The sequence below is a fragment of the Eublepharis macularius genome, chromosome 2 (assembly GCF_028583425.1).
Source record: "Eublepharis macularius isolate TG4126 chromosome 2, MPM_Emac_v1.0, whole genome shotgun sequence".
NCBI lineage: Eukaryota > Metazoa > Chordata > Lepidosauria > Squamata > Eublepharidae > Eublepharis > Eublepharis macularius.
The window spans coordinates 216,206,424-216,231,962 of NC_072791.1; the positions used below are offsets into that span (position 1 = coordinate 216,206,424).

General features: G+C 44.7%; 2 protein-coding genes across 5 annotated transcripts in view; both read right to left on the bottom strand.

Annotated features, from left to right (window-relative positions):
* The window catches only part of NUP35 (nucleoporin 35), a 30,072-nt gene extending 13,893 nt beyond the window's left edge, over positions 1–16,179 (bottom strand). Inside the window, exons 1-5 of one of the 4 annotated variants that reach the window (XM_054972872.1) lie at positions 15,840–16,179; positions 14,650–14,820; positions 10,140–10,267; positions 7,240–7,300; positions 6,296–6,437 (exon numbers count right to left, since the gene is read on the bottom strand). In XM_054972872.1, the coding sequence (XP_054828847.1) occupies positions 6,296–6,437; positions 7,240–7,300; positions 10,140–10,267; positions 14,650–14,820; positions 15,840–15,957 (620 nt within the window). In that variant the 5' untranslated portion in view covers positions 15,958–16,179. The other 3 variants (XM_054972876.1, XM_054972874.1, XM_054972875.1) reach the window with 3 other exon arrangements.
* A 2,476-nt stretch (positions 16,180–18,655) lies between these two features.
* On the bottom strand, positions 18,656–25,473 carry DUSP19 (dual specificity phosphatase 19). Its single transcript, XM_054971993.1, has 4 exons — positions 25,066–25,473; positions 24,224–24,270; positions 23,572–23,724; positions 18,656–20,045 (listed from the first exon to the last, which is right to left on the bottom strand). Exons 1-4 carry the CDS (start codon positions 25,289–25,291, stop codon positions 19,827–19,829), a joined length of 645 nt encoding a protein of 214 aa, XP_054827968.1. The 5' UTR covers positions 25,292–25,473; the 3' UTR covers positions 18,656–19,826.
* Positions 25,474–25,539: the final 66 nt, after the last annotated feature.

Here is a 25,539-nt window from a genome sequence, read left to right on the forward strand (position 1 = left end):
CTGACAACGCAGGGACCCCATTTCCCCCATCTCTTTGCTAATATGTAATGCCAGATCAGTGCTAATATTCAGCGCCACTATACAATGCCAGATGAGCCATAATACTGAACACCTCACTGGGATGCTACAGAGAAGGAACTGACGTGCTTGTATAACAGAGATGTGGTTGGAAAAAAATGATGTGGTGTGTCTGATCCAACTAACTCCGCCTGATTATATGGTCCTTCTCCAACCTCACACAGGTGGTTGAGGAGGAAGTGTTGCCATTATCTTCCCTGAGCCATTCAAGTCCTATAGACTCTAAGTACAAACTATAGCTGGTAGTGACTGTATGCTCCTTTCATTGGGAAATATAGATAGATTAGGTATTCTGCTTATTTACCGGCCACTTAGTTCCCCAATAAGCACCATTTTTGAGTTGCCAGGAGTAACATGAGTGCAAACACCTAAACTGAATGTTCTAGGGGACTTCCAACATTCAAGCCAAATACTCCTCACCAGGGCTGGCCCAGGTTTTTATAACTTCTTTTGGCTAACCTGGGCCTCTCTGATATAGTGACGAGCCCAAAGCATGAAAGAGGCCACACCTTGAACTTAAATTTTTTGCAGTGAGCCTGAGAGGTGGTCTTTTTTTGGAATTGGAGATTTAGCCAGAACCATGCTCTGGCCTTATCTACTGAAGCAAGGGTGAATATGGCTCTGACACCATGCAAAAATGGTTCCCCCGCAGAGATTCATGGATCCTCCTAGATTCCAAAAACGCTCCAAGAGATTTTAGGATTCTGAACACATGTTCTGTTAAGGCTGTGATGGGAGCTTGGAACATGAAGCTCCTCAAAGCTATTGATAAGATTGCTCCTTATCAACATCTCTTGCCCTCTCAACAGAAGCCAGCCCTATGGTTTACCAATGAGTCTGGAGCCCTAAAGAGGGCTGGGAGATATCTAGAAATATGCTTGTGGAAAACTCACGGAATCATATAAATCATGCTACAGAATCCACTGGAATACCGATGAAGCAGTTGTGATAACAGCCAAAAAAAGCATTATTTCTTGGCAACCATTGCATCAACTGGCTCACGACCATTCCAACTGCTTAAGGTTTCTTGACATCTTCTAACTTCTAAATTTGAACCTTGACTCTGAACAGACCACTAGCAGTGACACCTTTGCCAAGTTTTTTGCTGATATTAATAGCAAGAATACACAGTGATCGGGATGCCAGCTGTAATACAGACAATACAATATAAGATACTCTCTGGTCTACTTATGGATCATTCTGACCTCGTTACAATGATGGATATTGACAGGATCCTGGCATCTGCGAAGGCCACTACTTGTGCATTGGATCCTTGCCCGTGTTGGCTGCTAAAATCACGTAAGGACCACATAAACAAGCCTTACATAAATCATGTAACAACCAAATAAATTTCTAGCATAAATAAAACACTCAAAGCTCCTTCCCTCAGCGACTTAAATAGGCAGTTTGTCAAGGCTAACCTGCCTTAACCTGAGGGGTCTGCTCCCCTGCCCCCAAATTGGAACCTCAGACTAAGCCTCTTCGTTATTAAATCAACTTAAAAGTATCCTGGGTTTGAACCAGCAAGGTCACAGCAATTATCGTAAAACAAAGAGAGCTTTTATCAAAATCAATTTTAATAAGAAATTTCCAACAGGTACACAGTTTCAAGAGAACATTCCAATGCACTAAAACAAAGCTAAATCCATAAACTTACAGGGCACAACTCCTGCAGCACAAATATTATCCCTGGCACTGCAGCAAACCAACAGCGTGATGAGGGTTAAAAAAAGGTGAGAGAAAACCAAAAGGAGGAAGGAGTACCTTGGCCTGGCAACATACAATATTTATAGAAACAGGCCATAATCCTTCTACCAATCATCATTCTACCTCCCTCAGCCAACTCCCCCTCCCATCCTACACCAGTTGCAACCAATGTCCAATTAAGATACCTGAAGGAACAACATTAATAATAACAGTTTCTACTTCAAGACAATCAGCTTCTGGTGCTAAACATACAGAGTAGAGATGGGCACAAACCGAAATACGAACAAAAGTTCGTGACGAACTGTGCTGGTTCGTGGTGCACGAACTGGCAGTTCGTCAGAGCCCTTTTCTGAAGTTTTTTGGTTCGTCACTGCAGACAGCCTGGCGCCGATTAATCAGTTTCCTAGGCGACAGAGGATGAACTTCCTGCAGACCTTCTGCTGACCCGAAAATGGCCTTCTGCTAGCCCGTAAGTGAGGATTTGCTGACCTGGATGTGATGTTTTCACGAACCAAACAAACTGGTTCACGAACTGGGGCAGGTTCGTGAAAGTTTGTGGTCCATGAAATGCAACAAACCATGAACCGCACAGTTCTTTTTCCTCCCAGTTTGTGCCCATCTCTAATACAGAGCAAAAAAAAAGCCAAAAACACCTGCAGAAGTAATTCTCTTCTTGACACAGTTATCCACTTACTGCTGAAAAAACAAAACAAAAATGATGTGGCCAGTTATTACCTAGTCTCTAATCTGCCCTTCCTAGGCAGCATTTGAGGGAGCAGTAGCAGACCAACTTCAAGTCTTCTTGGATAACATTTGTACTCTGGACCCTTTTCAGTCTGGCTTCAGGTCTACAGGATGGAGACAGGTGGCTTTATTTGATGACTTTCATCTGAATGCAGACAAATGCCACGCTTCTTTGTTGCTCCTCCTCAGTCTATCTATCTACAGTAGATCATGCCATCATGAGGCATTTGGAGGCAGAAGTAGGTGTCAGGGGGTGTGCAACTGGTTTAAATCATTCCCCATGGAACAGGCTCAAACAGTTGCTGCTGGAGATCAGCCACCTTCAGTGTGGGAATTATTTTGCAAGGTTCCACAGGGCACCGCTTATTCCCCATGTTATTCAATCTGTACGTAAAGCCTACAGGAGAAATCATTCATAGCTATGGAACTAGACATCATCAACATGTGGATGACATCCAGCTGTGTATCTCACTATCCAGATCCTCACGTGATACAGTAGAGGTCTTGAATCACTGCCTAACAGCTGTGGTCAAATGGCTGAAAGTAAACAAACTGAAATTAAACCCAGACAAGACAGAGGTGATGCCGGCTGGAAACGCAGTGATACTGACCTTACACTGTGCTTCCCACTTTCAATGGGGTTGTTGACCTTTGCAGACTCAGTAAAGAACCTAGGGTTTATAATGGATCCAGTATTCTTGCTAGAGAAGCAAGTTAATGCAGCTGCAAAAAAGGTTTTCTTCCAATTCAGTCTAGCCTGGAAGATGGTCCCTTCCTTGACATGGATGATCTGGGCAGTTGGATCCATGCCATGGTAACATCAAGGCTAGACTACTATAATGCTCTATTTGTAGGTCTCCCCTTGAAGTCAACTTGGAGACTCCAGTTTGTGCAGAATGTTGCATCTCAATTATTATTATAAGCTAGGCAGAGCATGCATATTACTCCCATTCTGCAGTTACTCAATTGGCGACCTATCAGTCGTCAGGCTCAGTTCAAGGTATTAGCCATCATATACAAAGCCCTTCATGACCTTGGCCCCTTGTGTCTGCAGAACCCTCTCTCTTCCCGTACTCCTCCATGGCATCTTCACTCATCTGAGCAGGGCCTTCTGCAGGTACTACACTGCAAATGGACACAGTCGACAACTGCCAGCACACATGCATACTCTGCTTTGGCCTCCACTTTATGGAATGGTCTTGCCTGATGAGGGTAGAAGGGCTCCCACACGCCTGCCTTTCCACAAACAATGCAAATCTGAATTGTTTAGGAGGGCTTTTTTACACAGGCAGGAGGGCTATACTGTAAGAAAATTGTTCAGAGATACTTTGGCAAAGGGACAGGGACTATACTACGCATAATATAAACTGCTGTACGTTTAATTTTATTGGATTCACATCTACAGTATGTAATGTGTCTCATTTAACTGCTTATGCTTTGTTTTAGTGTTGGTTAAAATTTCTCCAATCCATACCCTATTATTTTGTTTGCTGAGTTTCCTAGCTGTTGATTCACTAACACTGTGTAATCCACCTTGCGTCTCAGTAAGAAAGGCAGAATATAAATCATGTAAGTAAATAAAATAAAAACACCCCCATTGTATTTCAGATTTTTCCGCAAACCTGGGGCATTTTTCAGTTTTGCAGAAAGATCTGTCTGGTCCATTCATGATTCCAGATTTAACAGGCCACATATTTGGCCATTAGATACACTGACAATAAACACAAGAGGGGATGAGGACTGTGCTCAATGGCCTGTCTTCCAGCTTCCACAGAGTTCAGGTGCGCAATCACAGCAAGCCCTGTGTATGTGTATGCTGATTCTGTGAACCTAGGCAGATCATGAAAGGGAGGGCAGAAATGGTCACATCAGCGCTTATTTCTTGTGGCCCCTTCTTACATGCCCAGGGTAATGCCAATCACCACTTTGGAGTCAGGAAGCAATTTTCCACAGTCCAGTTTGGCAAGGGATCCTGGAGATGTTCTGTCATCTTTTGAGCCTGGAGCAGGGGTCACTGAGGGTGAGGGAGGGAGGCAGTTGTGAATTTCCTGCATTGTGCAGGAGGGTGTACTATATGACCCTAGGGATCCCATCCCATCCTATTATTATTACTATTTAATTTATAGCCCACCCTCCCCACAAGCGAGCTCACGGCGGGTTACAACGTGATAATACAATGATAAAACATGTAAATACATTAAAATACATTTAAATCAAAGTCATTGATATGTACAATCAGACCCCAGATGGCAGCCTCCTCCACTTTTCCCAACATAACATAAACAAGGAGGAGAGGGGGTACAACCGGTGCTGTCACTGTGACTTTGCATATAAGCAGGCAGGCGGTTATGTAGCTCCTCCCCCCCAGCAGGAGACTGGTTTGGGAGGTATTCCCAGGAAAACCTTAGGCTGGCTGCAGCCATACACCAGGTGGAACATCTCTATCTTACAGACACCCCTGGGTGTCTTCCAACAGAGAGTTCCACCAGGTTGGGAAAAGGTCCCAGCTGCGCCTCCCTGGGGCTAGGGACCACCAGTAGGTGTTTTCCTGCTGATTTAACCTTTCTCCGGGGTATATAGGGGGAGAGACAGTCCCTAAGGTATACTGGTCCCAGTCCATTTAGGGCTTTAAAGGTTAAAACCAAAACCTTGAACCTGATCTGGAACTGCACGGGGAGCCAGTGCAGCTGCTGCAAGATCGGAGCAATGTATGTCCAGTATGGTATACCCATCAAGACCCATGCAGCAGCATTCTGGATCCACTGTAATTTGTGGGTCAGACCCAAGGGAAGCCCTGCTTAGGGCAAGTTACAGTAATCTACGCAGGCTCTTCCAGGAAACCAGGACAGCTGAAAAAAGCATCACGGCAGGCACAATCACATTCCCATATGTGTAGTGTGTGCGCTTGATAACATCTGCAACAGGCTGAAGAGAAGATTAAAATCCAAGGGGTCCTTATTTTACCTGAGACTGGGCTAAGAGAGGGCACAGAACGTTCAGTGAGACTAATTGATTCCAACTTGCCCAACGACCATCTGAGTTCAGTGTCAGATACTCATCATTCAAGATGAATAGTTACGTTTGTACACTACAGAAATCACCTATTGCTGGGAACTTTTAGATGTGCTTTACAGACATGGATTCCTTCCACTCTCAGAAAGGCTGCCTCTCCTCTACCCGTCCAGTTATTCAAATCTGTTAAAACCCATCAGCTGACACCATCTCAGCTTTACAGGTCATGAATGCCTAACACTTATACTCTCTGGCTACCAAAGGACCCCGCATACACCACCCCGAATTCCATGAGGGGAACCCCCCCCCCACATATTAACAGAACAACATCCTGGTAAGCACATGCAGCACAGGAAGGCAGGTGGCGAAGATACAGACTGATGAACAGAAAGCAGAACACTTAAATACAGTGGGGGAAAAAGGATACAAGTACTTCTATACTGCTTAGTGCCTGATGCATTTCGAAGCAAGGCTTTCAGAGAAGGGGGCTTCACTTCAGAAGGAAGTATTGAAACAACATGGCCATACTTAGAATGGCAGTTAAAAGAAAACTTAAGTATCTTAAGTACACTACTGGTGGTGTCACAATGCCCTGCGCCCTTGCCTCCCCCACATCCGCTTTACATGTTCATCCTACTCCTTTGTGGAGCCTCTCCCCCAGGCACCAAAATGTTCATTAAACACTTATAGATCCATAGCGGGACCTGAGCTACCAGCACCATGCAGAACTGCTGAGGCTGTGCAAATCACCTACCCGAACACAGTTACCCAAGTGTCATCAAGATGATCCTCAGATGTTAAGGCATCTCCTTGGGTGTAAAACGGATCTAGTTGAGCTGGGGACATCGTTGTCTTCCTGGGTTGGGCAAGGCTTGCTGGACTGAACACACCTGAAACTGTCAAATGTTAAGGGGATGAAGCTTTCCAAGCGACAGTAGTGAAAAATGAACTAGACACTATCTGGAAAGAAAAAGCAGGCACCATTACAGTAACGTTAAGTAATGCAAGAGACCTTAAATTAACATTGTTTACATATATGTGAGGGTGGAGAGTGCCATCAAGTCATAGCTGGCTTATGGCGACCCTGGTTGGGGTTTTGTGGCAAGAGACAAACAGGGGTGGTTTGCTATTGCATGCCTCTCTTTGTTGGAGGTCTCCCATCCAACTATTAACCAAGGCCGACCCTGCTTAGCTTCCAAGATGTGATGAGAATGGGCTTGCCTGGGCTATCTAGGTCAGGGTCCTTTCATATATATAAGCATGTGAAAAGTTTTGGAAGGGAGGAGGATGGAGACAATACACTGCCTAAGGCCGGTAAGGAGCAAAGGCTGAATAAATAATGTCAGAAAAAATAAGTTAACACAAAACTAGCACTTTAGATCAAGAGTCCCCGCCCACACAACAACAACAACAAAAAATATTGTGAACTATGAGCAACATTTTGCTGCTTATTTTCTGCCTATTTTGAGTCAAAAGTGAAGGCGCTACGAGAATGCTCTAACAGTACAATCCTATGCACACTTACCTGGGAGTAAGTTCCAGCAAAAACAAGGGGACTTACTTCCGAGTAAACCTGAAAAACCTGCACAGTTGTGCTGTGAGATAAGCTGGGCCTACCACAGCATTTCAGTCAGGTCCGCTGCATTTCGCAAGGTTCAAGGTCCCATGAGGCAAAGTATTTTCGATGAGATACCCTACCTGTTCCAGGGGTTGTTGGCATGGATCCAGCCATTGGACTCTGTGTTACCGAAAAGCTGGCCTGCATAAAAGGGCAGAAACTGCCATTCAAATTGTCTTTTCAAACTCAGGGAAGAAAGCATTTCAATACTACCATTTCTAAGGTAATTCAGAAAACAGCACAGAAACAAAAGCATTAATGTGAACCTAAGGAAAAAAATGGAGGGCTTCCCATTCATCTTGATGGAAGTAAGGACAAACTGTTACTTATTCAAAGACAAAAGAAAAATGGAAGAGACAGCCAGGCAACTACGGACAGCTTGTCTGTGCTGCCCCCCCCCCCAAAGGGACATTCTGGCTTATCCAATACACGCTTGACCGCTTCTGGCAGAATACACACCCTCAGTTGAAGCTCTATCATGATAGATTGGCTCAAGACTCCTCACACTCTGGGGACAGAGCAAGGCAAAATCAGAGGAATATACACCGCCCCACTCACTAGATTAAAGACACGGAGAGGTGGTGAATACTCACGATTTTCGTAAGTTGATATAGCGACATTTCGATCTCTTATCTTTTAAATGATTTAATATGGGGTGAGATATAGTGGGTTTTTTTAACAGTAACTGATTCCGAGTTGAGACTATTTTTAACTGTTGTCGGCTACCCTGAGCTTGTTGGAAGGGTGGGATATAAAAGTGAAATATCTGGGCCAGTTTTTAGTAAGACTGAAATATCAAAACACTACCTAAAGAATATTTAAGCTATTAAAGTGCATTTTTATCCTACCGTCCCCTCAAAGGAGCTCAGGGTAGCACACATGTTCTCCCCTCTTCCAGGTTTTGACACAAGTATTCAGCCCAGTCCACAGGGAAAGCCTGATTTCTGGCTCAAGCCAGAAGGAACAGCTGGGCTACTCAGCATACACACAGTCAGACTTGTACTCAGACAAGGAGAGTCTTCAAAATGTTAGTTTATGCAGGCAAAATAAGGTTACAGAACTTATCTTTTAAAGTTATCTGTTTCAAAATGCAAATAAGGTAGAACATCCTTAATAACCTATTTGAATGTTATGTACTTTTTCCTTTCTGTAGTCTTAAGAACGCAGTTTTGAAAGAGCTACCAAAATAGTTATTTAAGCAGAGATGGTGTTTATTGTACTATTTTGCTTTTTAAGGTAGTTGCAAATATTTATAGCAACTCTGTATCTTCTATATGCATGTGGACTCTGATTAAGGAAAAATGACTTTAAGGAATGTTTACCTTGCTCTGCTGCCACAATGGCACTAAGAGAAGCGAATCAAATTAAAACTATTGCAATAAGCCGCAACGTCAACAAATGAAACATCATGAATGAATATAAATTAATGCACGTAAAGAGAAGGCATTCTGAACAGCAGCACAAACAAATGAATTCATGAAGCATTAGAAAGAGCAATAAAAATCCCATCTGGTAAAATAAGAAACAAGTCAATAATTGTTCTACTCTTTTAGCATTAAAGCACTAGGTTGGATCTAGACTTGTCTTAGATTCCTAGAAAGCTTTTCCGCAGTGAGAAGGTGGGCACAGAAGAGAGAAGCTAATTTTTGCCTGTCCCACAGCAGACCCCCCCCCATATTACACACCAATCCCTAAAAGCAGCCTTTCAGACAGCATGGTGGGCTTCAGCAAGGAAGAGAAGTGGAAAAATATTTTGCAAGTGAAGCTTCAGATCCAACTATGGTTTACAATGATATACATCTTAAATACCATTACTTCCACATAGCTGGAGTTCGCTTATTTTCTCTGGCTTTGGAAGCAAAAGAAGGTTGTTTACTACTGAGTTTGCTCCTCTATAGCATGGTGGTGGAGAGTGTCCTCATGTCAGAGTTGACTTAGGGCAACCCCTGATGGGGTCTTTATGGCAAGAGACCCCTTTATGGCAAGAGAGGTGGTTTGGCATTGCCTGCCTCTGCAACCTTGGTCTTTGTTGGAGGTCTCCCATCCAGGGCTTTTTTTCAGGGGGAATGCAGGGGAACGGAGTTCTGGAACCTCTTGAAAATGGTCACATGGCTGGTGGCCCCGCCCCCTGATCTCCAGACAGAGGGGAGTTCTCCCCTCTGCCTGGAGATCAGGGGCGGGGCCACCAGCCATGTGACCATTTTCTCCGAGGGCAACCCACTGAGTTCCACCACCTCTTTTCCCAGAAAAAAAGCCCTGCTCCCATCTAATTACTAACTAAGGCCGATCCTGATAAGCTTCTGAGATCCGACAAGATCAGGCTCACCTGGGCTATCCAGGTCAGGGCTCCTCTATATCATACCAGCTTTTAAATGTGTCTGAAGCACCGCCAACCTCACAGTTAGCCTCAACAATGCAGCAAATGGCTCTAAGCTCCTGTAGGGCTTCCTGCAACATCAGAGACAGCCCCTGCCTTTATACTACCTCTAAAGAAGTACAGAGGCCATTGTCAAAATTTTCTTTAAAAAGGGATTAACCAATGGTGAGTGCATATGTGGACTTCTGAGCATCGCGGGACTTTTAATTTAATTGTAACCTCCACATGTACTTATTCTTACAGTAATTTCAGAAAAAAATTGCAAGTGTATATATTAATATCTAAAGCTTTATGTAGATCATTCTTGCCCATTGTTTTAGGAAGGGGAAAAATGTAAAGAGAACGAACACTGAACAACAGAATGCTTCAAAGAAAATTTCTTTCATATTTACCGGGGCAAACCACACAAGATACAATTGGAAACTTGCTCTGCATGCACAGATCAACCTATGAACATGGTGATGACATTTCTAAAATCTGTTTTTTTAAGCAAACATACCCAGTAACTGTTGAAGATTTACCTGCAAATCTAAAAAGGCAAGAGAACTCGTTAACAGTTGCGTATTTCAGGGCTACTTTCCAACTTGTTCTATGGTCACTTACAGGCCTTCTTGAAGTTAAGGGTGTAGATCCAAGACCTGGGCTAGCTACTTCATCATATATACTTCTAACTGGTGGAGCACCCCCTTTATCTTTGTGCGCTGGAATTACTGGCTGTGGAGGAGATCCACCTAAGTGAATATAGAACAATGAAAACAGCATTAGAACTTCTCAATGTCATTGTTTCCATAGGCAAAATTTGAGTTCACAAGCAAAACTGCATCTGTATCCTAGGAATAAAAATTATGGGCCTGACTACCAGTAAATGCACGTTTTTATTTACGTCTTCCAATAATACTAATACTAATAAATAAGACAATGCCTTATGAATTACACTGTAAAGAATCACCATGTTACTTAGCATGTGTGCCTAAAAGTGATCTACAACTTTCCTATGTTTACATGCGGCAAGCTTCTCTAACTCTGGGAAAGAAAGGTGTAAATCTCTCACATTTACTAATATGGTAGTGGAATGGAATAAAGCAGGACTTTTTTTCTGGGAAAAGAGGTGGTGGAACTCAGTGGGTTGCCAGCACAGGGGGTAACTCCTGGTGGGAGGCGGTGCCCCTGGTACCACATGGCCCCAAAGTGATGTGATTGCAGTCCTGCACACTTCTGGGACCGTGCAATGATGTCACTTTGGGTCAACTGGGGCAAAGGGAGGAGTTTTTTAAAATTTAAATTGCCCTCAACGAAAATGGTCACATGGCTGGTGGCCCCGCCCCCTGATCGCCAGACAGAGGGGAGTTTAGATCGCCCTCTGTGCTGTGCGCACCCTGTGGAGGAGGGGTAGTTCAATTACACTCTGGAATGTACCCTGGGGCAAGATTGCATCTTCTGCCCCAAATCAATGACTTAATGGTTATCCCTATGTTGGGACAAAGGACTGGGAAGTCATCTCCAGGGTGAGAGAATGAACTGATGAACTGTCTCCAGGGCGAGACAACAAACTGGAAAGGTTTCATAAAGTCCTCCTGGGCAGAACTAAAGTTATCAATGATGATTGACAACCCATGATGTGCAGATGAAGAAAGCTATCAAAGCTCAGAGTCACCTGAGAATAGAAGAGTGGATAAGGGAAGATCGGTAGGGTGCGTTATGGTGATTAATTCAGGAACTCTGGGAAGACTCTATTGTCTTAGGACTTTTGCACATTGCTGGGGGAGGGCTGAAAGCTGGCCTTGCCTGACCTCTCACATGCTAGTAACATTCTGTCTCCCAGCCAGGATCTGGCTTCCATATTTTTGCATGCTTGTGCAGTATTTTGTGTTTGAAACACATACAGGGAGGGACTTACGGCATAGCCATATTCATAAGCCTTCTCAATATCATGAGTGCAAGTCTGACCACTAACATGTTGGAGACCCTGTTTTGGGTGGGAAAGCCGCATATAAATGTTTTAAAGAATAAATAATTCCCCACAATTGTGTTAGAGTAAGACAGCCCATCACTTGTTCTCCCCCAACCTTGTCTCATTCAACTCTCCTTATCATCAAGTTACAGCGCAACTCACCTGAGCCATTTGCTATCACACAACATTTGCAACTTCACCAAACTTTTCCCAGGGAGAGGCTACCAGGGGAGGGAAAGCTAAGAACCAATGTAATACGGTTTTTAGGGCGTCAGACTAGGGTACGGGAGACCCAGATTCAAATCCCCATTCTCCCATAGAAGACTGATGGGCAACTGTGGGCCAGTCGGTATAATTGTTGTGAGGATAAAATGGAGCATAGAAGAATTATGTAAGGTGCTTTGGGCCACCACTTGGGACAAATTTGGGGTACAAATGAAGTAAATTAATGACAGCTGGTAATGGGGAGACAAATTAAAAAGTTGCTTGGTGAGTGAGGAGAAGGAAGCAGGAAAAGGAAAGAGGATATGGTGGTTGCCAGGAACAGAAATATAGGAAATAATGTGGGGCAAAGGACTACAGAGGAGAATGAAGTAAACTCCAGATACCTTGCCGATTCCCTACTTACACAGTCTTTTACTATCAATACATCTGCTAGAGACTGAGAGTTTGTTTAAAATGTGTGTTCGAAAAACTAGCACGCTGCAGTGGCAGTAGCAAACATGTTACTTCTCTGCCACAACTGCACCAGTTGTTTCACAAGCCTCCAAATTATTTAGGGAATCTCTGACTTCTAAATCTGAACCTTTACCGGTTCAGGAACAGACAATTAGCTGTGACCCATTTACGAAGTTCTTTGTTGATAAAAATAGCACAAATATACTCTGGCCTGGACACCACGTGTAATATAGTTCTCACAAGCCTGCACCAGATGATGAGAACACACTTCTCAGATAACAAGAGTTGTCATATCGGTTCTGCAATTAAGTAGAGATGGAGAGGAAGCAGCCAAGCATCCTTTCATCCAGTTTAATTTATGAAGAGTGCCCTTAGTTACTACGGTACAGCAGCTTTTTGTTAACTGTTTGATGCAAAGTGCTGTGAACACCGTGACGGGGGAAAGCAGTATGAAAACACAAGGCTGGGCTGAAGGGTGCTAGCTGTGCCAGCATAAGGCTGCTTACACTAGCATGACAGCATTTCTGCGGCTAAAAGTTGCTTCCTTTCCAATATCACCTTATTACAGACCTGCATTGTTCGCAGGACTGCCTGACCTGTAGTTACAGGATTTCAGAGGGAGATGATTCACTAGTTTGCAGCAGAAGTCAAGGAAGACGTGGGTTGCTTCCACGTGTCCTTAATGGGACGGCCTGCCAATGGAACTTTGGCGGGTTATCTCGCTCGTTACACACGTCGTCATTTCCCGTATGTGAGCAGGTCATGATGATCCCAGTTTTTAAGCGTTTTCTGTGAGACTTGTTTTATTCCATTTTCATTTTTGATGCCGCTTTCCCCACGCGATTATTATCGTATCAATGCATGTGAAGGCTTTTTTGTGCTTTTGAAGTGCCCTCCTTTAAATCTCCAACCCCTTCTCTCGCCACTACCAAGACCATACATGCGTCTGGCTCGCATGCACAATGAATAATTCCCCTCCCTTTTTTTAAATAGTCCTTGCACTATTACAATATCTATGTATACAAAGGGAATCATTTTATTTTTATTTATTTATATTCAATTTATATTCCACCCTCCCCACATCAGCAGGCTCAGTGTGGATATCATACTGTAGCGCTTGCTACACTGGATCACTCAGCAACCAGAGTATCAGTCTAGAATCAACACTGAGAATGGAATGCCATTTCTGATTTTATTTCAAACTATCAAAACTATTTTCCCAGTGTATTGGGAAAATACAATGGGCCCTACAGCAGTTCCATCCCCCGTCTCTCCTCGTGGCATCAGACAAGGGGGGGATCGGGAAGAGAGTGGGGGCTCCCTCCTTCTCCAACCCCTTGGCCGCTGCTTGGCTTGTGTGTGGCGCTCCGAAGGCCCCGCAGAGGTGGTGTGGGGAGCCATGCCCCTGTTGCTGTGGGACATTGGGAGGGCCTTGCCACTGCAACTCGCTTCTTATCCCTGTGTACTGTGCCTCTGTGGGGATAAGAAGTGAGTGGTGGGGAACATGGCTTGCCTTTTATACAGTAGTATATGGAATTGCACGATTGTGCTACTCTACTGTTTACATAGTAAACATTTTTCATTTAAAACTTTGAATGGAAAATCAACAGTAGAGAAGGAGTACTACGCATGCCCAATTTCTACAGAAGGTGAAAGACAAGACAATGGAATAGTGCAATCCCGCATGTACTCAAAAAAGAGGAAAGCTGGGTGGGAATGCACCAATGCCATTTGTGACAAGGCGACACAAATGACGCCTTGAATGTGTTTTCCGTTTGGGGACTTTTTTTCCCACAACAAACACCCACAAAACACACATGAGGACGATGTATGTGGAAGGTGAGTTCTTGAAGCGGATCAGTAAGACATGACTTTGGGACAGGGAAACCCCCCCAAAACTGGAGCACGTGGAAGTGACCAGTCTCTGCTTACAGTTACTTTGGTTCCACCCCACAATAAATATAGATACAATACATTCAGTTTGCCTGTTAGCTAACGTCCTAGTGAGTTCTCTCTACAGTGCCTGCCACTTTCCAGAAAGAAGGGGGAAGAAGTTCAAAGTTCCTAACTTTAGTCTAAAGTAAGTCTACAATGCATGTAAAAAATACACATAACAGTTAAAGAAATGAGCACAAAGTCAACATCTCTCTTGAACAAAGTCCAAAACCCTTCCAAAATTGTCTTTCACTTTTCCTAAATGGTGTAGCTGACAACTGGAAGCAAGTTGAAAAAGGCACTCTTTCCAGCAGTCTCCCAGTCTGTGAAGCACTATTTTTAATCTGTTAAGCCTAACAGAACATGGTTCTACCCCTGCATTCAAGCTTAGATAAATGCAGTACTGTCTACCATGTTAGGCACACAGCCTGAGATCAACTTTGCAGCAGGGTACTTAGAGATCACACCCTGGGAAGATCAAGACCACCCAAATTTTGGCCTGGGCAGATCCTCTCCCTGCAATGCAAGTTTCAGTCAGAAGTGTCTTACCAGCCAGCAGTGGAGATCTCATTTCCATTACCCCAACTGAAGGGCCACTTAAAGAGCGTGGCTGCGGGGTCGCTGGAGCTGGCAAGTCGCCCATCAGAAATCCCGGGAGGAATTGCGCACCGGCGCAGGGCTTCGGAGATGTGGGGGAGCCAAGAGTCATTGGCTCAGCACCTAAGCACGAAAACACAGCCTGTGACTTCCAGAAATCCGCCCGAGGCCCCTGTGGAGCGGCCGCACCCCACTCTTCCCCTGTGGCCCCACACGGAGCTCCTCTAATGCAACACCGCGAGACGGGACTAGCGCAACTCTATCCAGAGCGCAGCCTCCAGGCTCGCATTCGCGGACGGAGGGACTCAGCACCGCAGGCTGGACCCTCTCTGAAGGCTACAAGTGCCGTGCCTGGAGCTGCTCCCTGCGCACCAGCTCTCCAGCCTGAGGGACCTCTGTGTCCGGGGCCACAAGGGGTCCCAGGCCGAGCACCAGCACCCGCCCCTGTCGCCTTCCCTGGCCTTAGGGTTGCCAGCCTCCAGGTGGTAGCTGGAGATCTCCCGGAATTACAACAGAGACCATTTCCCCTGGAGAAAATGGCTGATCTAATAGGCGAACTCTATAAAAGTATACCTTACTGAGGCCCCTCCCCTCCACAAACCTTGCTCTCTCCAGGCTCTGCCCACAAAATCTCCCGGAATTTCCCAACCTGGACCCGGCAACCCTACCCGGCCTTCACACAACGTCGGAGTACTTGTCCTGAGGGCGGCCTCTTTGCGCTCCTTTCCAGGCCTTCGGGGGACGTCCGTTTCCCGAGTGCCAGAGAGGCAAGGCGGCCTCCAGGGGCGCCCGGGAGGCCAGCGCGGTCCAGGGAGGCCAGGCCGGCTCAGAGCCCCGTCCCCGGCCAGGAGCTCCGGCGCGAGGACTCTCCGGAGGGGCGGCCGGGGCCCTCTCACGGGGGGGGGGTGCTGAAGAGGGGGGGCCCCCTCAGGACGCCCGGGGCAGCGGGAGGGGGGGGACCCGGATGACGCCACGGCCCCTCCCGGCTCCCACCGCGTCTGCGCGCAGGAGAGTTGGCGGGCGGCGGCGCCTCACCGCGGGCGCGCCTCACCGCGGGCGCCCCTCAACTGCCCGGAGGGGGAGGAAGAGGCCGCTCGGCCGCCGCCCTCGTCCAAGGGGAGGGGCGCGGCGCTCGTGCTCACCCACGGAGGGAGGCGGCGGCGGCTCCATGGCAAAGGCGGCCGCGCGCGGACTGCCCTTCGGGGCGCTGCAGCCGGCCGCTTTCAAATGCGGCGGAAGAGGCGCGGGAGACGACGTCATTTCCTACGAGAGGACCATAGAGAGGGGCGGGAATGGTCCGCCTCGAGCCAGAGAGGCGGGGAAGCCCCTCCCCCGCCCGGGCGGCGCGTCTTCTTCCCTGGGGCCCGGCCTGCTGCGCTCTCTGCGCGGAGACCTCTGCGCGAAGGGCGCGGGCGCCAGTTCCCCCGCCCCGGCTGGCATGCGGGGCCCTTTTGCCACAGAGGCCCAGTCCTCTCCCGGTGGGCTAAAAGCCTGAGGCAGCCGGCCTGCGAGTGCAAACGCCGGGGAGGGCTGAGCTCTCTGCCTGGTCCAGGGCGGGCCGCAGGCGAGCGTCCTGCCCCGGGGGTCGGCAGGGGGCAGGCTCAGGCCTCCCAGGATGCCGGTCCCGTCGGCCGACCGAATAAGGGCATAAGAAGAGTCAGAGGGGGCCGCGTGGGTCCGTCGAGGGCAGCCTGCTGGCGGGCTAGGGTTGCCAGCTCCAAGTTGGGAAATGCCTGGAGATCTGGGGGGTGAAACCTGGAGAAAGTGGGGTTTGGGGAGGGAAAGGACCTTGGCATGGCTTAATTCCATAGAGTCCACCCCCAGAAGGAGCCATTTTCTCCAGGTGAACTGATCTCTGTGGCCTGCAGACCAGTTGTAATTCCGGGACATTTCCAGCTACTACCTGGAGGCTGGCAACCCTATGGCGGGCCAAACGAACAAAGCTGAGGCCGAGCCTCTCCCGCTGCCTCCTCTCCTCGCTGAGTTCCAGACCTTTGCTGCCTCTGTAGAGGTTCCCTGCTAGTTGCCCTTGATGGACATCTCCTCCAGGAATCCGTCTCTCCCCCTTTTAATGCTATCTATACTTATGGCTACGGCAATGAATTTCGGAGTTTAATTACTGGTTGGGTAAAGAACTGTTTCCTTTGGCCTGGCCTGAACCTGTTTCCCAACAATTACATTGGGTGACCCTAATATCTATTATGGAATAGGGAGAAAAAGCTTCCTCTGTCCATTATCTCCATTCCATGCAGGTTGTATAAACATCATGTCTCCCCTTACATTAACCCAGAAGAAAGCCCCACTTTGTTCAATGGAAATTACTCCCATGATTGCTGGGCAAATCACCTGCAAATGTAAACAAGTAAAAAGATATCCCACAAAATATTCCTCGTTACAGCAAAAGTAAATTGTTAAATTGCTACTCCTTTACCTTCTCACACTACAAGATTCAATGTCAGTTTTCGTCTGAACGTATTCTAGGACTGTAAAGTGGAGGTCCCAAGTAAAACTCAAAATCGGGGGGAGGGGTCATTTCTCATCATATACTGTTTAATGTTGAGCTGAGCCACAACTGTGCTGGTGATCTGGTGGAGAAGCAATTCCGCTATAGACGGAGAAGGAAGAGGAATCCCGAAGGGACCTGTTTTGTGCTTTTTAATTTGTTCCAAAATTATCTGGAATAAACGATAGAATCAAACAGGATGCTGAAATTAAAAAAAAAAATCCAGTGGGATTTCTCAATATGTGTGACCAAACAATGACAGTATAAGAAAGTGCAAAGAGATGCACTTTAAGGAAAACCCTATAGCTTTGTAAATGATGTGTCTTATATTGTATGAGTACATTGCTTTTGTTCCACCCCACCAAACACGGACTATAAATAACCAAATACATTTTTTATGTTGATGGACTCGAAATTGACTACAGCTACCCCAGGAAGATCTTGGGAGTCAGGGTGGACAGCTCACTCTATTCCCAGTTCAGATTGCAGCGGCAGCAGCAAACTCAGTCTGGAATATTATTAGGTAAGAGACTGAAAAGTGCAGTATCATAATGCTTTTATGATACCGCCTTTATGATACACATTCCAAATGTGACTGCTCAACTATGCCTTTTTAAGATGGACAAGGAGAAATCAAAATGAGTTCCATTTATGTGAGGAAAGAAGAAAGATTGAAGGCTAATTGGTGTCTATGAATAATAAAGCTTATGAATGGTATGGAATACAGAGATTTTAATTCTGTCATATTAGGTCTCGGAGGCATTCAAGTAGGTTCAGAAGAGACAAAACGAAACATTCTTACACAGCACAAAGTTTACGGATGATATGATGGCCAATAGCCTACATACATATGTACAGGGCTTTTTTTCCTGAGAAAAGAGGGGGTGGAGCTCAGTGGGTTGCCCTCGGAGAAAATGGTCACATGGCTGGTGGCCCCACCCCCTGATCTCCAGACAGAGGGGAGTTTAGATTGGGCTATCTAAGCTCCCCTTTGTCTGGAGATCGGGGGGGCGGGGCCACCAGCCATGTGACCATTTTCAAGAGGTTCCGGAACTCCGTTCCACCGTGTTCCTGCTGAAAAAAAAGCCCTGCATATGTACCATCAAGTCACAACCAACTTACGGCATCCCTAGCACGGGGCTTGGAAACAGAAACAGGCAATTTGCCAGAATCTTCCTTGGTGGTCCCCCATCCAAGTACCAAACCTACTTAGCTTCTGAGATCTGACGAGATCAGGCTATACCATGCTGCCTTCCCTTCTGGCCAATAGCTTAGATGGCGTTAAAAGATTAGTTGAATTCATGGGAGGACAGGTCTGTCAAGGACAGACAATAGCTAATGTAACTTTTGAGTTTAGAAGCAGTGCACCTCCATCAGGCAAAAGCACCAAGGAATAATAAAACATGCCATGTTTTAGCCAGTCATGTAACAAAATGAACATAAATGGTACAGCTTTTAAAATATTTTTATTGAAATGTTGCCCGTGTATTTTAATTGAAAATTATAATATTTTGAAATTGCTAGCAAGGATCAAACTTTATATAATACATGCTAGCAACAATAATACAGAAACCAATCTATAATTGTATCATATCCACATTCAGTTCTATGATGTCTTATCATTGACTAGAACACTTTGCCTAGAACACACTGCATGGCTTTTCAGCTTACACAGACTTTAAGGGCTGTGTTGCTAAGGGCAACATTATAATAATAACCATGTGCTTATATACTTCTAGATTAGTGCCACACTCAGAGCAGTGAACAAAATCAGTGTTATTATTGTCTCCACACTGCATCCTGGGCTTTGTAAAGATCTAATGCTACTGATGTTTAAAAATAAACACACTTATTAAAGTGGTCAAATTTGGCTTTTGTTTCACTGAGGACCTTCTGCTATTATCATACAAAGGACCAGTTTATAAAATAAAGTCCTATGCAGGGCCAGGAAAAAAAATGTTAGAAAATTATAAATGTTACTGACTGATTTCAAATATAAAAGATAGGTTTTTAATAAGAATGTTTTATTATCTAGATTTTTACAATCATGAAAAGTCGATACACATTGAATGTCATGTGATATTGGAGTAATGGGTTTATATTTCTTTTCTAGTACCTACCGGCAACTTTCAGTAGAAAACTTGTATTTCTGGTATTTTAATTCATCTAGAGAGCCAGTCTCCCTGCCCCTGATACTTGGGAAAAGCAAACCCTTTCAGTAAATTCCTGAAGAAAATGAAGGCCTGTTAGGAAATAATTTTGCCTCCTGCACAGAAGATATTCCTGAACAGGTTTAACTCAGTCTGTGATCCTAAACAAACATGTATCAGTAGAGCACTGCTGCATGCAACACAGCAACTACCAAACCAACACGTTACTGCAAATCCAAGCTGATTCGTTATTGCTATACCCATTACTGTGAAAATGTTTAAAAAAGAGAAACACAGAGAGAAGAATTAGATGAGGGGAAATTAATTAAATTAATTAATTTAAAATAATGTATGTGTGTACAAAAATTAACTCCTCAAGGACAGCTTCAAAGGGTAATTCTGGGCATGTCCCATGCATGACTTTGCAACCAAAGGTGTTCTGTTCATTCCATCTTTCATTATTCCCCTGTTAACATTCAAATATTATTTAAAGTTCCATTTGCTTTATTATTGCACTGTTGGTATTTGTGAAGTTGCTCCATGAAACCTGAATTTGGACAAATGGCCGGTCTGGCATTTTTCACCAAAGAAAAAGCCTGAGAAAAACTGAGTCCTTCTGAATGCATGAGGAAACCAATGACAATTGCTGCCGCTCGAGAAACTCCTGCATTACAGTGAACAAGCACCACACCATCCTTCAAGAGAAAAGAAAAAAATAGAAGACATTTAGAAAACCATTACAATCAAAAATAGATTTTGCACCCTTTGTTCTTAAGCTTAAAGTGTTTTAGGTGTGCAGTTCTGGTCACTGTATCTCAAAAGGATCATTGCAGAGCTGGAAACGAGAAGAGGCAGGCCTTTTTTTCAGCAGGAATACGGTGGAATGGAGTTCTGGCACCTCTTGAAAATGGTCACATGGCTGGTGGCCCCCCCTCTGATCTCCAGACAGAGGGGCGTTTAGATTGCCAGTGCAGAGGCAATCTAAACTCCCCTCTGTCTGGAGATCAGGGGGCGGGGCCACTGGCCATGTGACCATTTTCGCAGTGATTTAAACTTTAAAAAACTGCCCCCTTGTTCTAGCTGACCCAAAGTGACGTCATTGTACAGTCCTGAGTTCCACCACCTCTTTTCCCAGAAAAAAAGCCCTGCGAAGAGGGCAACGAAGGTGATTAAAGGGATTAAAGCACCTTTCCTATGAGAAAAGGCTAAAGAGTCTGGGACTTTTCAGTTTAGAAATGAGACAGCTAAGGGGAAACTTGATAAAAGAGATTTATAAAATTATGCACAGGGTAGAGAGAGTGGACAGAGAACTTTTTCTCCCTCTCCCCAAATACCAGAACTTGAGAACATCCGATGAAATTGTTGGGCAGTAGTTTCAAGACAGACAAAAGGAAATATTTATTTACTTAATGATTAACATGTGTAATTCATTGCCAGAGGATATAGTGATGGCCAGAGGCGCAGAGGGCTTTAAAGGGGATTAGACAGATTCATGGAGGAAAGGTCTTATCAGTGGCTACTGGCCACGGTAACCAGGGCTTTTTTTCTGGGAAAAGAGGTGGTGGAACTCAGTGGGTTGCCCGCGGAGAAAATCATCACATGGCTGGTGGCCCCACCCCCTGATCTCCAGACAGAGGGGAGTTGAGATTGCCCTCTGCGCCGCTGAGCGGTGAAGAGGGCAATCTCAACTCCCCTCTGTCTGGAGATCAGAGGGCGGGGCCACCAGCCATGTGACCATTTTCAAGAGGTTTCAGAACTCCGTTCCACTGCGTTCCAGCTGAAAAAAAGCCCTGCTTTCTGGAATGATATGCGGGGGGTGGGGTGTGTGTGGAAATAAGCAAAACACACAAATATACACACACCCCAATTCATGGAAGCCCTAGGAAATAACTGCATGCCAACAAATTAAATGAAGTAAGCTGCTTTAGGTCCATATAGGAGAGAAAGGCAAGGTATGAATGAAGTAAAATAAAAATAAATTTAAAAATACATGAATACATTTCTGGTAGAAAAGCGGCTCAAATTAGCCTGTTTTACTACTTTGTATTACTATGCAGTTTCCATTTACTCCTAAACAATATATCCGTCTGCGAGAAATTGCCTTGGAGAAATCAGAAGAGACCAGCGTCCCCATCTTCAGTCTGTGCAGGAACTTAAGCAGGCCTCAGCCATCTTTAGCAAAAGATGAAAGAAATCTCTGTTGCTCGTGATGGGCTAGTTAAGTGCAGCAATGAATTGCTCGAAACAGTGAGAGGTCGTCTGGATTAGCAGACTGGCTTCAATTAACAGATAAGGACCAAGGTAACGGGAGCAAGGACGAAAGCGGCCTCCCATTTGAAACTCTACCTCCAAGGTAAAAATTTAATAACCTTTTCTTCCAAATATGGTTGGTCCATAGCTGTTGCAGTAAAAAAAAATTTACTTGAGGGAATGGAGAACCTATTCCCTTCAAATAAATAACTGCTGGGTGTTAGGGTGCTGTAACTTCGTATTTATCCACCCTCTTACAACACACTCCAAAAGTCACGGTCCCCCCTTCCCCTTTTGCTGGGTTGGTGGAAGGCACTTCTTAAAAAGCCAGCAGCTACCTTGGTTTGAATCTCTGTAAAATATCTTAGTAACTAAGAGTAATCAGTCCAGCAGTACAACGCTATCTTCATATGTCCCCTTCCTCTCTTCAGTGATAAGGATGGGTTGCAAAAATTCCAGAATTTTCAGAAGTAAACCTAAGATTTGGGCCTTTCCACAGTCTATTTATTAACACGTGTAATATGAAAAAGTCAGTTATGTATTTGTCAGTTCATAATGACATACTTATTAACTTGTGCTGGTTCGTAGCACGGGGAACTTTTGTGAGAGGCGAATAAGTTATCTAATGTTTCCATCTGCCTAACAAAAACATCTTGCATTATGAAGCAGTACTGTCATAAAAGCATATAATGCACTCTTGAGTATAAAGAACTGAAAAATTAACCACCTGACGCTCACCAGCAGCACTATAATTGCAATCCTAAGTAGAGTCACCCCCACCTAAGCCCATTCATTTCAAGGGGTTTAGAAGGGCATAATGCTGTTTAGGATTGCACTGCTGGAACAGCTAATCTAATTTAGAAATGAAGTGGAAACTGTAACTGGAAACCTCGAGAAGGACATTAAGTGAATACACGTTTCAGGTAACTTGTAAACAATATACTGCGTTCTTCTAAAATAGCACAATGTGTGATGGAGCAATATTATCTTCCTTAATACCAAACTATGTAAATAATGAAAACGATGGAGCTCAGGGAATAACCTAGAACCGGATTTGACAGGGCATTGTCACCGTGAAGTTCAAATGAACGGGTTTTATGTAACACATCAAGCTGTCAATTGTTTGTACGATGCGGACAATGTCCGAGAGCAGGCTTTTATAAAATAATAATTTGAATATGTAATTTTTAATCCAAACGCATGCTAAGGCAAATATGTAAATATTAACTCTTACTTTTCATAGTCAGCTTAGTGCCACCAGCCAACATGGTAAAGCTTACTTAAACCCATTAACGTTGATGGCTGGAGCCCAGTAGCTTTTTGCATGAACAGAAAGCATTTTGCTGAAGCTAGAGGAAGTTCCCGGCTCCTTGACCTTAAAGAACGGCTTTTCAGAGCACAGGGCGCTGAATCAGAAAGGAGGGGACAGGAAAGCCCCGTTCCATTTGAGCTTCTTAGGATCCAGCCCACTGGGCAAACTCTCAGTGCAATCTTAAGGAGAGTTACTCCAGTCTAAGCCCATTGATTTCAATGGGCTTAGACTGGTGTAACTCTTCTTAGGATCGCACTGTTTGTGTCGGACTGTCCCATCTCAGTTCTTGTTACAGTTGTTCAGAATATAATACTAGTATTTTAAGATACTAGGTAAGACTCTTGTGTTGAATATTGGTCAATTTTTAATGGGTCAGCTAACTATTTGAATCAAAATTAAACACACAAAAGGAAATTTTCACTTAAGCCAAACAGTGATGGCTTAACTTGGCTAGCAGAAAAATTTAAAGACGAGTCGAAAACGATCAGAGTAATCAAAATAATTATATTATTGTGATAATATGGCCCGTTTCATTTTGCTTTCAGATATTCCTGTTAATGGTGAAGAGGGCTCATCAGCATTAAGACCGTCATGTGCAATTACTCATTTTTTTCCTGCTATAAAATTATTACCATGCATCGCTTGTTTGAGGGGTTTACCTTTAACTTGACTTGCTCAATAAATTCAAAGCATTCAGGAAAATAAGACAAAATTTCAGTCTCGGGCAAATCGAGGATAGGAATGCTCCTGTATGTTAAGTCATCGGGGAAAGCATTTTCAACTCCATAGGCAACATTTAGAATGTGGGTAACCTAAAATACAGAAAAGCAATGGTCAAGAAACCAAGCCGGTTCTGAAATCTCCAAAATTCTGGCATGGCTGTGGATCTTCATCCAACATTGAAGAATCTGTTATTGTTATTTCTACCACCCATCCCCTACACAGTTTTAAATTAAATACTTTTCAGTAAACAATTACCATAGTATCTTGTATAATCTACTTAATGTGAAGGAGCAAACATACAAACGTATAAGTACAGCCCAACTGAACTTGCACTTAATTTTCCAGTGTATTGTCACCCCGGGTCCAAAGATATTACAAGAACAAGTCCCTTTTATTTTAATGGGACTTATTCCACGGCCGTATCTGTAGAATCAGCTACCTACTGACGGTTGGAAGGATCAGGTGCCACTATAGTCCATAACACCATTAAATAATAACAAAAATGTTTTTGGAGGAGAACATCAAACCTTTTGAAACATTCATTATATGCTCAACTTACAAAAGCTCTATCATGTTATCATTAATTACCCTGTATTTTTTCACAGTCTCTAGGTCATGGGCGGCATCCTGTGATCCTGGGAGGAGAGAAGACATGTTGTTTGATTGTTTGGGAAAGGAATGGCATGCAGACATTGAGGCTGCCAGGTCTTTTAGACAGAAAGGTGATTAACAGGAAGCAATGCTATACACACATGCAGTAATGCATGTACTCAGGGCTTTTTTTCAGGGGGAACGTGGGGGAACGGAGTTCCGGCACCTCTTGAAAATACTCAGCAATAGTGCTTGAAAATAATATGATTTCAAAGAATCCCATGTGTTTCTTCCTCATTTCCCTCTAGAGAGTTCCGCCACCTCTTTTCCCAGAAAAAAACCCCCTGCATATACATATGCAATAAACAGTCAGCAGTTAGGTAACAGTAATAGAGCATGTTTGACAGCATAGAATTACAAAAAAAAGGCATACCCTTCCATCTCTTGAAGCCCATAAAAGATGCTATATAGTATTTTGGGGTGTTTTTAATATACATAAGTGGGTAGCAGATCAAAACAAGCCTGAATTCTACCCAGAAGCTAAAATGACAAAACTGAGGCTATGGTACTTTGGTCACATTATGAGAAGATTCTCTGGAAGAGTCAATAATGCTAGGAAAAGTAGAAAGCAGTAGGAAAAAAGGAAGACCGGCTTGACTCAATAAAGGAAGCCACCTCCTCCAGTTTTCAAGATCTGAACAAGTCTGTTAATGACAGGACGTTTTGGAGGTCTTTCCTTCATAGGGTCGCCATAGGTCAGAGCCGATTTGACGGCACACAACACACACACACGCAAGTGCATACACTGCCCCTTTCTTTGGCTCTCTCTACACACTCACCCAGCAAGAGCCACGGTTTAATGACGCCCACTTGCAGATCCAACCTCAAGTCTTGCACATAACCACAGGCGTCTCCGTCGTTAAGATCCGCCGCTTCCACCACCTGCATTCGGGCGTCCTTCCACGTCTCTATAATTCTCTTCCCGGATAAGGTGGTGACTCGGGTGCATTGTTTTCTTAAATTAGTCCTGGAGAAGGCTCTGATCTCTTTGGTGAGCGAGTGCATCACATGAGCAAAGGAGCGGGCAAGCTAGTCACAAAAACAAAAGAGAGATGGGGGGGCGGGGGCGGAGAAAGCTATTTGCCTGTATATTGCTTTCTTTCTGCGGGCTTCGCGGTCCCAGCTTGCGCCCTGAACGCAACGGAGCCCCCGACTCTGCAGAAGAGAAGCCTCGACTAGGTCGTTTCCCTGCGCTGTGTGATGTAGCTTTTCATTGGCCTCTGCGATCGGTTTCCTGATTGGTTAAGGAATCC

Coding starts and splice junctions, on each gene's coding strand:
- DUSP19 (XM_054971993.1), bottom strand. CDS start 25,291: ATGCACTCGCTCACCAAAGAGATCAGAGCCTTCTCCAGGACTAATTTA. Junction 24,271..25,065: donor TAAACCGTGGCTCTTGCTGG/GTGAGTGTGTAG, acceptor CTCTCCTCCCAG/GATCACAGGATGCCGCCCAT. Junction 23,725..24,223: donor AGACTGTGAAAAAATACAGG/GTAATTAATGAT, acceptor TCTGTATTTTAG/GTTACCCACATTCTAAATGT.